This window comes from Malaclemys terrapin, chromosome 7 (assembly GCF_027887155.1).
Source record: "Malaclemys terrapin pileata isolate rMalTer1 chromosome 7, rMalTer1.hap1, whole genome shotgun sequence".
Lineage (NCBI taxonomy): Eukaryota > Metazoa > Chordata > Testudines > Emydidae > Malaclemys > Malaclemys terrapin.
In genome coordinates this window covers 87150783-87164461 of record NC_071511.1, presented here as the reverse complement: position 1 = coordinate 87164461, position 13679 = coordinate 87150783, and the positions used below count along the sequence as shown (strand labels likewise).

The following is a 13679-nucleotide window of genomic DNA, read 5'->3' as shown; positions in this document are numbered from 1 at the left end:
TCGGTCCTGGGGCCGGTTTTGTTCAATATCTTCATTAATGATCTGGAGGATGGCGTGGACTGCACTCTCAGCAAGTTTGCAGATGACACTAAACTGGGAGGAGTGGTAGATACACTGGAGGGTAGGGATAGGATACAGAGGGACCTAGACAAATTAGAGGATTGGGCCAAATGAAACCTGATGAGGTCCAACAAGGACAAGTGCAGAGTCCTGCACTTAGGACGGAAGAATCCCATTCACTGTTACAGACTAGGGACCAACTGGCTAGGCAGCAGTTCTGCAGAAAAGGACCTGGGGTAACAGTGGACGAGAAGCTGGATATGAGTCAACAGTGTGCCCTTGTTGCCAAGAAGGCTAACGGCATTTTGGCCTGTATAAGTAGGGGCATTGCCGGCAGATCGAGGGACGTGATCGTTCCCCTCTATTAGACATTGGTGAGGCCTCACCTGGAGTACTGTGTCCAGTTTTGGGCCCCACACTACAAGAAGGATGTGGAAAAATTGGAAAGAATCCAGCGGAGGGCAACAAAAATGATTAGAGGGCTGGAGCACATGACTTATGAGGAGAGGCTGAGGGAACTGGGATTGTTTACTCTGCAGAAGAGAAGAATGAGGCGGGATTTGATAGCTACTTTCAGCTACCTGAAAGGGGGTTCCAAAGAGGATGGATCTAGACTGTTCTCAATGGTACCAGATGACAGAACAAGGAGTAATTGTCTCAAGTTGCAGTGGGGGAGGTTTAGGTTGGATATTAGGAAACACTATTTCACTAGGAGGGTGGTGAAGCACTGGAATGGGTTACCTAGGGAGGTGGTGGAATCTCCTTCTTTAGAGGTTTTTAAGGTCAGGCTTGACAAAGCCCTGGCTGGGATGATTTAGTTGGGATTAGGTCCTGCTTTGAGCAGGGGTTGGACTAGATGACCTCCTGAGGTCCCTTCCAACCCTGATATTCTATGATTCTATGAGTTATTTACACACAAATTGAGGCCCAGAAAAAACATACAAATAAGCATAGAAAAAAGGAACCAGAGAAACAATACACACAAATGAAACCTAGGTATATCCAGAAGAGTAACTGTTCAGTTCACTAGTCCTTACAAAAAGACTTGTGTTTTCAGTAACCTGAACTTTCCAGCAATTAAGACAGCAGGCCTCTAATACCAGGCCTTCTCTGGGGTGTTCCCCAGGGGGATTTGAATTCTAGGACACATTGATCTCCATTACCTCTTTACTAGGGTTCACTTACTGAGCAGAAGGCAAAACTCTGCCTCTAACTACCTCTCCTACCACCAACCAACTCTAAACTTCACCTGGAAGTATGCAGAAATGAATTGCTAGGAAGCAATCATAGTGATTGATTAGGGCATTGGTTGAATGTCTTAGGATGCAGAGACCAGTAACAGTAATGCTCAGTGATGGATTGGACTGCCCCTTTTCTGAGACCACAATACTCAGAAGTTATGGGCTTGAAGCAGAAATTAGTGGGTGGAATTCTATAGCCTGTGTTATGCACACCAGATCAGATTATAATGGTTGTTTCTGGCCTTAAAATCTATTAATCTATTTTGTTTTCCAAGGGGACCTCTGGCACTTCTGTTGGCATGAATTAATAGAAAACTGGGGAGACAAACTACAAAGAATTTTGGTTCAAAAAGAATTGTAAGAACAACAGATGAGCCAAAATGGAAAAGAAGTAGAAAAGGATCAGTGGATACATCTAGTAACATCATGCAAGAAAGCAGTAGCCTAAAACCCCAGTCTGTACCTGGCCGAGCAGCACATCTCCATGTCATGCCTCTTTTGGATGCTTTTGGTATCTTTACTAAGGAGTATGCCTAAGCCCTCCTAGACAGTGATCCAGCAGCAGTGGTCCTATATTTAGTATTTTGATTTTTACCACTCAGTCAACTAGACTAGTGGCAGAAAGCCAAGACTTCTGAACCCAAATACCTTTCCATGCAAATCTGACACTAAGTTGGGCTGCAATATTCCCTAAGCAAACCCAAGTGATATTACAACCAAAAGCGTCACAGTCTGCATTGATCCAATGCAGCTTGCTTTTTCATTTATGGGGAAAACTAAGGACGATTAACAGCAATATCTGCATACATCCTACAATTACTTCACATGCCACCCTGACTCAACTATGAGGAGGCAGGGAGACCCCTCAAAGCCACAGAAGGTGGCATTTCACCCTCTCCACACTTTCATGTTCAACTTCCAACTTCTAACACCAAAATGTACAGCATAAGTAGTTGTTTGTTTCCAGACGTGTCCCACTTTAGGGCAGTGGCCGGGGGAGAGAAGAGAGGGGGGCGGCCTTCTCCTCAGTGCCTTTGCAGCAGGAGCGCTCTGCGGAAATGCACGAAGCAGGCTGCATGCATTACAATAGCCTCCTTTCACTTTCAGCTGCGGGACTCTCACTCTCACTGTTTCCTGGACCTGGTGGATGCAACCCCTCAGGCCACCAGGCGAAACAAGTTCAGACTATTGCATGTTAGCAGTCTGCATTGAGAAGTGCAAACTCCCGGGCTGCGTTGGCAGCCCCAGTCCATCGGGGAGTTCGGCAGTATCCACACGCCCCATTGTGTGTGAGGGGGAGGAGGAAACTCTTCTAATCTCTTTTTCTCTGTGCGAGAGGAGGGAAGAGGGAAACGATCTCTTACCCAGCACCAGACCCACTCTGCTGCTGCTCAGCCTGAACTCCCAGCTCTGTCTGTCCTGTTTCCTCCAACCATTGTGAAGAGCAGCAACAGCTGCCTCTACAGCCGAACTGCAGCAGGGGGGTGGGGGGAGGAAATCCAATGAGGAGGACCTGACAGAGAACAGCAAAAGACCCAGAGCCAATCAATGCAGGAGCTCTGGCAGCGGGTTAGACACAAAGGTGAAGTTGATTCCTTAATCACAGTTCCCAGTTACTTGTTCCAAGGTCAACATGTCTTAGGGAATTCATCCATGTATGATTACTTTTTTTTAGAAATGTCACCAAAATAAATGATAGACTGTTGTGCCTTTGTCTATTAGGAATTATTTATTAATAATTAGAGTACGGGCTTTGACGGCTTACAAGTCAAAAATACATCTCAGGTCACCCCCCACTGACACATCCCTGTGATCATTAGACTGTTTTGAGATAAGTAAGATATTGCACTTCCTGACCTGAAGCTTTAGCGTTGTTTCTGTGCAATATGCTGCCACAGGTCACACCGTCGCCTCACTTCTAACGCTCCGTGTACATTTGGAGTTAGGGTAGGATTCCCTACTCACTAGAAATACTTGCACTAGCTCCCATCGAGGTAGTGCACTAAAAAACTGTAGTGTAGCCAGGGTAGTGAGAGTTAATTGGCATGAGATGGACGTAGGCTCAGGAGGAGGTATGGAGATGGTATGAGCTAGGGCTCCTGGTGCAAAGGAAAAAGTGAGTTCCTGTTTTTCTAGCAGGAAGAAGCAGCAGAGTTAGTTAGGGAGGCAGCTCTCGGCACTAGGTTGGATGGGAAGCTCTGAGGTGGCACAAATGGTGTGAAAGGATCAAGTTTCGGCAGGAAGCACTGAGGCAGTAAAAGTGGGTGCATGATCTGAAGCTGGGGGGAAGTGACAGAGAGGGGGAAGGCTGAGGCGGTGAGGTGGGGAGACAAGAGCAAGCTGAAGGCCATGAATTACAGTAGCTCACATTGGAGGAGACCCTCTGGGGAGGCATGAATGGTAGGAAGGGATTGAGTTTAGGTAGGAAGCACTGAGGGAGTAAAACAAGGTGTGGGAAGAGGCTGGGGTAGAAGGATGGCTGAGATGGCAGGAGCAAGTTGAGAAGCCGTGAATTCGTGCCGGTTCAGATTAGGTGGGAAACTTTGCAGTAGCACGAGTGATGGGAAGGGCTTGAGTTTAGAAGGAAAGTGCTGCTGAGGCAGTAAGACCCAAGGGGATGTGGCTGGTGGGAAAGGGCTGAAGTGTTATCACATAATCAGCTGGTCAGAGTGACCACTGTGTAATCTGGCTGCAGGTCTTCCAAGGCAATGTTTATACCATCCCTTTGAAATGGGACATAATCATGGCTCATCACACTCATTTTAAACCTAGTCTGGAATTCTGCAGCCAAACCTCAGGGATTCTGCCTCGCTTTGGTCTTGAAACTGAGAGATTCTGCACCAATGTGAGATAAAATAAAAAAATACAAATTCCTTTGAAAGATTTGGAATAAATCTGCCACTACAGGCTTTTCTTAGTGGATTACATTTTGTTTCATACAACCTTTATAATCACTATGTAATTAAAATATATCGCTGATTTTTGTAGCAAGAATTTCAGCCCTGTCTAAGGCTCTCTGACAAACTTTTTCTGTTTCCAGCACCTCTAAGGACAAGCAGACAAGAAGGAAGTATCCAAGAAACGGCAGAAAAATAGGAGGAACAAAAACAAATCACTGAAATGGAGGCGAAGGAAAGGAACGTGTGGCAAAGTGAACTCCCTGTAAATTAGGGTTCAGGTCTCTGCCCTTTTATTTTCTTGGTATTTTTCGGCTTTCATGGGTTAGCGAGAGTGATTACCATGTAACCAGGGTGTCAGTGACATTCCTGTTACTTATGTGCGTCTGGAACCTTGACTAGTGTGACCTCCCTGTAATTGGCAGTCTCTCCATCTAACCTGTCTTGAAACTGGGGCATTTGACTGGCTCATTAAAGAGATCCCCCTGTAATTAAGATGTACAAGTCTCATTCAACTTTTTGGATTTTCAGATATTTTGGGCTAATCAGGCTTCTTGTGGTTCACAGGAATCGCTATACATGATTGGGTAGTGAGAGAGATCCCCTGTAACTAGGGTGTACTGGTCTCATTAGATCACTAAACCAGCCTCTTGTAAAGTTCCATAGAATGGTCTTGTGCCTAAAGCACAGGACTCCCAGATACTACAGTGATGGGTCATTAGAAATGTGAAAGACTAAACAGAAACACTATAGACAGGAAGAAAATATAGATAGATCAGAGTGATACTGAGGAAAACTAGATTATATTACATGTATTATGACCTCATCAGTAGAGCGTAGGCCTGGGATTTTGAAGAGCTGGGTTTTATTCTCAACTCTGCCACCAATCTGCTGGGTGATACTGTTGCCTCTGAACTAGGTATTTTTATTATTATTAGATAGATTTGAGGGGTCTATTCCTACATTGGTCACTTACTCACTGTAGCTCCTTGGCCAAATCACTCCCCCTCTCTAAGAGGATAGTCTATTCTTCAACCTGTGTAACTCATCTGGGGGATAGGAGTCTTAGTTTGCCGAGTTGTAGAACCCACTTGGAGAGCCTCAGGTGAAAGGCACTACAGGAGGACAAAAGTCAAGCCCTAGGTTCTGCATAGTTTCAATTTGTGCATGTCATGGGGCCAACTTGCTGCTATGCATGCACACACACGTCAACCTTTAGTTCACACTATAGTCAGCCTGCCTAGGGTTACCATACATCTGGGTTTTCCCACACATGACCTCTTGTTCGGTCTGCCCATTTCTGTCCAGACAGATTTTTCAAATAAGAGGTATTGTTCAGGATCTTTCCTTGTGGAGCAGATATGGTAGGTCAGAAAGAGCCATCTCTGCACACTGATTGGTCTCTCCCCTGCATCTGCTTGATCCCACCCACCCTGGGCCAGTCTGCCAGGTAAGTAGAGCTGCCAAGCTCCTCTCAGCTGTACCTCAAAACCTGAACAGGAGGGGTGACAGGGCCAGGCCCCAGCTCCTCATCTGGAGAAAGCCCACAGGGAGGCACTGACTGGCAGGCTGGCGCTGCATCCCAGGCTACACCAGTCACCCTGACAGAAAGTGCAACATTGACCCCCGCCGTCCCCTATCTCAGGTGTGAGGCCATAGGTATCCCTTCAATGCCCCCTCCCAGTACACACACACCTCCAGTCTCCTACCACTGCCCCAGCCATGTTCTCTATTTGGAAACTTGAAATAGAAAATAAGGTAGGCTTAGGGTTACCCTTTCTCCAGGGCTTCCTTGAACTCTACACACACTGTCTCATCCATCACCCATTCTTAAGAGTCCAACAAGTTTATATATATAAAATAAGCTTCAAAATAAAACTCAAAGATAGGGTGACCAGATGTACCAATTTTATAGGGACAGTCCTGATATTTGGGGCTTTGTCTTATATAGGTGCCTATTACCCCCCACTCCCTGTCCTGATTTTTCATACTTGCTGTCTGGTCACCTAAAGCCAGGGGTCTCAAACACGTGGCCCGTGGGGTTCTTTTGTGCGGTCTGCCAAGCTCCCTACGCCCCCCCCCCCCCACCTACCCCATGCCACCACGAGCCCCGCACCGCTCCCTGAAGCGTCTGAACTACTGTATTCCCTGCAGCCCTGGGCAGGGGGGTGGGAGGCGAGTAGAGGGCTCCGTACTCTTGCAGCTCCCATTGGCCGGGAACTGGGAACCGCGGCCAATGGGAGCTTTGGGGGAGGTACCTGGAGGAGCAGCAAGAGCAGCACCTGGTGCCGTTTCCCCCCCCCCCCGCAAGGGACTCCAGCTGCTTCCTGGAGCGGAGCAGAGTGGAGCGGGGCTGGGGACTGCCCTGGCTGCGGTGCGCGGCGCTGCCACCCTGGATCAGCTCTAGGTAAGTAGCGCCGGGCCAGAGCCCATACCCCGCACTCCTTCTGCACCTCAACCCCCTGCCCGGAGCCCCCTGCCATACCCTGCACCCCTCACTCCTCCTGCACCCCAAGCCCCTGCCTGAAGCCCCTTGCCACACGCTGCACCCCTCATCCCCTGCTGCACCCCTCACCCCAACTCTCTGCCCTGAACCCCCTGCCACACCCTGCACATCTCCTGCACTCCCTGCCGAGCCCCCGCAGCACCCTGCACCCCATACACCAATTCCCTGCCGTACCCTGCACACCTCCTGCACCTCAACTCCCAGCCCTAAGCCACCACCACATCCCACAGCCCTCCTGCATCCCCTGGGGGCAGGGAGGGCGCAGAGTTGGAGTGAGGATTTCAGGGAAGTGGGGGGTGTCAGTGATGCGGCCCTCGGGCCAATGCACTAGTCCTCATGTGGCCCTCGAGGTCATCTGAGTTTGAGACCCCTGCCTTAAGCCATACTTTCCCCCTCTTATTAGGTTACTCTAAACCTTTTCCTTCCCACACTTATTCCTGCTTTGGTAGGCCACTCTGAGATCCTACCTAGCAGAAGCTTCAACTTTCTGTTTTCTAAAGTCCTAGGATCTTCCTTTCATGAGCCTCTCTCACTCCCTGAAATTTCTGAACTTCGAACCCTTCAGTGTAGCTTCCTGCTGTACTTTATGAAGAAACAGCTAATCTCTCACAGGTGTGCCTCTTTCTGTAACCAGGGTTGGCTGGCCCCTAGCCCTCCATCTCCTAAAGGACTAACTACCCTGTTACAGTGCAATCAGTACACAAAAGATCCTCCCAAAGACCTGAGGGTTCATCAGCATAACAATGCACAAATGATGAAAAGGGGAAACCTCCAATGATATACAGATGCTCCCCGGGTTATGCAAGACCCAACTTACGCAAATTCGCACTTACGGGAAAAAGTTCCATAAACCAGAAATAGGATTTTCGAGTTGCGGAAATTTTTGCATAACGTACGGGTATACGTTTCCGACTTACACAAAATTCGAGTTACGTAAGGAACGGAACGATTGCATAAGTCAGGGGGCATCTGTAACCCTAAACTTCCTAGAAGGGTCTGCAAAAAATACCCTTTTCTTGGCGCCTGCTGTATGGTTCCCCTGCAGGGAGGCCAAAGAGACAGAAACACCAATTAAAGATGCAGCATATCACTGTTCAATCACAGTCTTATTTATGTTCACTTCTCAAAATATCTCATATAATATTAAAATACAGTTACAGTCTTGGATATTCTCTTAAACCTCTAAATATCAATCTGCTTTTCCCTTATACCTTTGAACTTCTTATAAGCAATTATTAAATAGAGACAGTAGATAAGAACATAATTTCCCACCCTGTTATTTTCCTCTCAATAAAATGGGTACAATTGTCTCGTTAGACTGACCCCCTGTCATAATTATAAAGGGAAGGGTAACAGCCCTCCTATGTACAATATTATAAAATCCCTCCTGGCCAGAGACTCCAAAATCCTTTCACCTGTAAAGGGTTAAGAAGCTCAGGTAACCTGGCTGACACCTGACCCAAAGGACCAATAAGGGGACAAGATACTTTCAAATCTTGGTGGGGGGGAAAGCTTTTGTTTGTGTTCTTTGTTTTGGGGGGTTGTTCGCTCTTGGGACTAAGAGGGACCAGACATCAATCCATGCTCTCCAAATCTTCTGAACAAGTCTCTCATATTTCAAACTTGTAAGTAACAGCCAGGCAAGGCGCGTTAGATTTATCTTTGTTTTCTCAACTTGTAAATGTACCTTTTGCTAGAGTGTTTACCTCTGTTTGCTGTAACTTTGAACCTAAGACTAGAGGGGGTTCCTCTGGGCTCTTTGAATCTGATTACCCTGTAAAGTTATTTTCCATCCTGATTTTACAGAGATGATTTTTACCTTTCTTTAATTAATTAAAAGCCTTCTTTTTAAGAACCTGATTGATTTTTCCTTGTTTTAAGATCTATGGGGATTGGATCTGGACTCACCAGGAATTGGTGGGGGAAATGGGGGGGGGGGGGGGAGGGAATGGTTAAATTCTCCTTGTGTTAAGATCCAAGGGTTTGGATCGGTGTTCGCCAGGGAATTGGTGGAGCAGTCTCTCAAGGCTATCCAGGGAGGGAAAGGTTTTTTGGGGGGGAAGACAGAGTTTCCCAAATAACTCATAAATCACTTGGTTGGTGGCAGCAAAAGCAGATCTAAGCTGGTAGTTAAGCTTAGAGGTTTTCATGCAGGTCCCCACATCTGTACCCTAAAGTTCAGAGTGGGGAAGGAACCTTGACACCCCCCCACCTGGTAAGGCAATTCCCATCTTTTCATGTTCTATGTATATACATACCTGCTACTGTGTTTTCCACTCCATGCATCTGATGAAATGGCTTCTAAGCCATGAAAGCTTATGCCCAAATAAATTTGTTAGTTTCTAATGTGCCATAAGGACTCCTCGTAACACGGCTACCACTCCGAAACCTGCCCTGTAATTGGGGTTTAGGTTTCTTGCTATCAGTTTGATTGTTTAGTGAGAGAGACTGGTTTATGATTAACCATGAGGTATCTCCCCTTTTTTCTTTTGGCAACAAGAGGGGTGAAACACTGACAGGACAGTGAGCAAATCTTATTCTGTCAATGCTCAGGCAGTACCCATTCTGTGGGCTAAAAACAGCAAATCAGCTTCCATGTAGGTCAGCCTGCCACATGTCACAGCAGTGTCCTATTACTGTCTGTCTGCTCTCATTCCCATCTCTGCAATTTTCATCTGTCCCCCCTATTTAACTGACTTCTGATTCCTGGTGGTCCCACCCCTCCCCTGAAGGGGAGGTCATTCATGTTTCTGTAATGAGTTCACCTTGGAGGCCCCACCTCTCCTGAGAAACTGAAATAGACGGCCACATTTCTCCAGCACTACATTCACACAATATTTTAATTCTTTACTGTAATTTGCTTATTAAAATACAATAATAAAGTGTATATTGTACCTCCACGTCCAACAAATTAAGAGTGCTATTGTGATAAAATAGAGGAAAATTTGTGGGAGGGAAGAAAAGACATCATAGTCCATTAGCTTGAACATTTACTGTTGTGTGTGATACAAAGTATATTTTACCTAGGGGCTAGACATCCTGCCTCTGGTGTATTCCCATTTACTGCCCCTTTTTTTTAAAGTGAATTTACTGCTCATGAAAGATAGACTGATTCTTCCACAGGAAAATTCAGCATAGGCAGTGACAGTACAAGCTTCTAAATCTTGCTCCATAAATGCGTTTTAACTATCATCTGCATCTCTACAGCCTTGTCAACACTATGAAATTGTACCGTTTCTGAACAGGGTTGGCAGTAGCCATGTTAGCTGAATGAGGGCTGAACAGAGTTTGGGAGTCTATATACTACAACAAATGGTGTTCAGTGGCCCACTGGCTAACCACTGTGTTCAGTTCCTATTCAGCTACCAGTGTTGACAACTGTGTTCAGACATAGTTACAATATGAAAATTTTGCCAAGCCTTAATGGTGAAGGTAGTTCAGTCTCCATGCCTGGTGAATCATTAGCTTCTCTTCTAACACTACTACCAAGGGTTCTAATGAGTGGCACAGCTATGTATTCCTTTAGGATGTAGACACTGTCCACTAGGAAATAGAGACCACCTGCTCATTTCACACAGGTCACACGAATTGTCGTCGCTCGTTACTTTCATATTACAAATGTAAGCTAAATTTCAACCAGTGGTCAGGAGATGAAAGGTTTAACTTCTTATCTCCTGAGGCATCCAACCCCAGAGCTTGGTTGTTCTGAATTAAACCTGATATAGATTGCAAGAATTACAAAATATGCAGTGTAGTTTGATAGCAATTAACTTGTCCTTATACACCGCTATGGGCACCTACATGGCCCCACATTATGCCAATACTTTTATGGCTGACCTGGAACAACGCTTCCTCAGCTCTCGTCCACTTATGCCCCTTCTCTACCTATGTTACATTGATGATTTCATCATCATCTGGACCCATGGGAAGGAGACTCTGGAAGAATTCCGCCACGATTTCAACAGCTTCCACCCTACCATAAACCTCAGCCTGGACCAATCTACACAGGAGGTCCACTTCCTAGACACCACGGTACAAATAAGTGATGGTCGCATTAACAACACCCTATACCAAAAACCCACCGAGCGCTATGCCTACCTTTATGCCTCCAGCTCCCATCCCGGACACACCACACGATCCATCGTCTACAGCCAAGCGCTGAGGTACAACCGCATTTGCTCCAACCCCTCAGACAGAGACCAACACGATCTTCACAAAGTCTCAAAACTACGATACCCGCATGACGAAATAAGGAAACAAATCAACAGAGCCAGAAGTGTACCCAGAAGCCTCCTGCTGCAAGACAAGCCCAAGAAAGAAACCAACAGAACTCCACCGGCCATCACCTACAGTCCTCTGCTAAAACCTCTCCAACGCATCATCAGTGATCTGCAACCCATCCTGGACAATGATCCCTCGCTTTCACAGGCCTTGGGAGGCAGGCCAGTCCTCGCCCACAGACAACCCGCCAACCTTAAGCATATTCTCACCAGCAACCACGCACCACACCATAGTAACTCTAACTCAGGAACCAATCCATGCAACAAACCTCGATGCCAACTCTGCCCACATATCTACACCAGCGACACCATCACAGGACCTAACCAGATCAGCCACATCATCACCGGTTCATTCACCTGCACGTCCAACAATGTAATATACGCCATCATGTGCCAGCAATGCCCCTCTGCTATGTACATTGGCCAAACTGGACAGTCCCTACATAAAAGGATAAATGGACACAAGTCAAATATCAGGAATGGCAATATACAAAAACCTGTAGGAGAACACTTCAATCTCCCTGGACACACAATAGTAGATTTAAAGATAGCCATCCTGCAGCAAAAAAACATCAGGACCAGACTTCAAAGCAAAACTACTGAGCTTCAGTTCACTTACAAATTTGACACCATCAGCTCAGGATTAAACAAAGGCTGTGTATGGCTAGCCAACTACAAAAGTAGTTTTTTCTCCGTTGGTGTTCACACCTCAACTGCTAGAAGAGGGCCTCATCCTCCCTGATTGAACTAACCTCGTTATCTCTAGACTGATTCTTGCCTGCATATTTATACCTGCCTCTTGGAAATTTCCACTACATGTATCTGATGAAGTGAGTATTCACCCACGAAAGCTTATGCTCCAATACATCTGTTAGTCTATAAGGTGCCACAGGAGACTCTGTCGCTTTTTACGGATCCAGACGAACACAACTACCCCTCTGAAACTTGTCCTTAGGCATTTTACTGAACAAATCAGCATATAAGTATGGTAATGATAATAAAGTTGCCCTAATTACCCTGACAGTTAATAAAAATAACAGCACTACAGCAAAATATTGCAAGAAAGCCAGTTTCATGGTACTTTGGGTTACAAAATAGCACTAGCACAATCAATGCCATTTTGTGGATGAAGATGTAGAAAGAGGCAGAGACAATACTTAAAATGAAAGTCTAGAAAAACAGAAAGAGAATTGAGACTCCAGACAGAAAATATAAAGCAAGGACAAAAAAAATCCAAGTCGCTTTTAGAGACAATATCATGGTATATTTTGATAGGAACTTTAGACTAAAAAAATCCAAATATTAGTCATTTATGCTATATAGTTTATCTCCAGAGCGCTGTGTTTAAATTACGTATGTGGGCGCCATTATCTAACCGAACCACAGTAAGCAGATGCTTGTTCACAGCAACACCTTGTTAAGAGCAACCACCGCTTAGGAGTAACATGTATTTTCTTTAGAGAAGTTCCAATTCCTTATTATTTAATCCCATGTTACAAAAAATAGGCATAGAGCTCTGTTGCTATATATGGTACAGTACTTATTTTATTAGATGTTCTTGGCCTTATTTTTTTGCATCCCTTGTCCTCCCCGTCACTCTCACTCCTCGCACCAGGTCAGAAATCTAGATTGTCAACCCCCCAACGCAGCGACTGTCTCTTTTTTATGTCTGTAGAGTACATTAGGCACCGTTAGTAATCGGTGTACAAATAAAATAAAAGCGAGCCCTGCAAGGCATTGTTGCACCACAGGCACGTGCACACCAACCCGAACCTGCACGTAGATCGGTGCACCCAGCATGCACATGGTGTACTGAACACACACGTGTGTCCCAAGCATGTTGCCAGCACTACGTACGGCCCTCCGGCGAGCTTGGCCCAGGAGATCCGAGCAGCTCGCGAGCCGGGGCGCAGTCCCAGTTGGCGCGGCCTGTGTACAAGGGGACGAGTCGCCTCCCCGCTGGGCCCGAGGAGCGGGTGGCACAAAACGCTGGGGGGGCGCAGAGCCGCGTGCCCGGAACGGCCCCACCAGCTCGCGCAGCGGCAGCTGCCACAGGCCGCCCCCACCCGCCGGGCTGCTCCTCCCCGCACGTCCGGCCCCTCCCCTCCCTTCTCGGCCGTCGGCCCCCGCCCCGGGTTTCCTGCTGCTGGCGGAGGCCGAGGGAGAAGGTGGCGGTGGAGGCGGTGGACCGAGAGAAAGTGCCGAGGAACCGGAGAAGAGAGGCGGCTGCTGCCCTCCCCCCGCCCCCGGAGTGAGTCCAGCGCCGCCGCCTCCACCACCTCCTCCTTCAGCGTCTCTGCCCCCTTCCCTCCCCCAGCAGCCGGGACAATAGAGCAGGGAGATGTCCTCCTCCGGCGGCCACCAGCACAGCCAGAGCCGGGCCATCCCCACCAGGACGGTGCCCATCAGCGACGCCACGCAGCTACCTCATGACTATTGCACCACGCCCGGGGGGACCCTGTTTTCTACCACTCCTGGAGGTAAAGAGCACCCCCAGCTGCCCCTGTGGCCAGGCCAAGGCCTCCATCAGTACACGCACCAGTCTCCTCACTGCAGGCAACCACTCGGGGCTCTGTGCAACCAACTGCGGGGAAACGTGCATGCAATTAACGGGAGGGAGAGAATAGAGATGTAGCAAAGTACATGCAATTAACGTTACACAGCTGGCAGTTTTAATGGGGGCGGGGGAGCGTGG

General features: G+C 47.3%; 1 protein-coding gene across 8 annotated transcripts in view; it reads right to left on the bottom strand.

Annotated features, from left to right (window-relative positions):
* Window positions 1-13461, bottom strand: part of LRRC20 (leucine rich repeat containing 20) — a 186207-nt gene extending 172746 nt beyond the window's left edge. For 7 of the 8 annotated variants that reach the window (XM_054033573.1, XM_054033575.1, XM_054033578.1 and 4 more), the window contains exon 1: window positions 12842-13461. In XM_054033573.1, the coding sequence (XP_053889548.1) occupies window positions 12842-13390 (549 nt within the window). In that variant the 5' untranslated portion in view covers window positions 13391-13461. Of the gene's footprint in view, window positions 1-12757; window positions 12819-12841 lie in introns of those variants that run through there. The other variant, XM_054033579.1, reaches the window with a different exon arrangement.
* Between the last annotated feature and the right edge of the window lie 218 nt (window positions 13462-13679).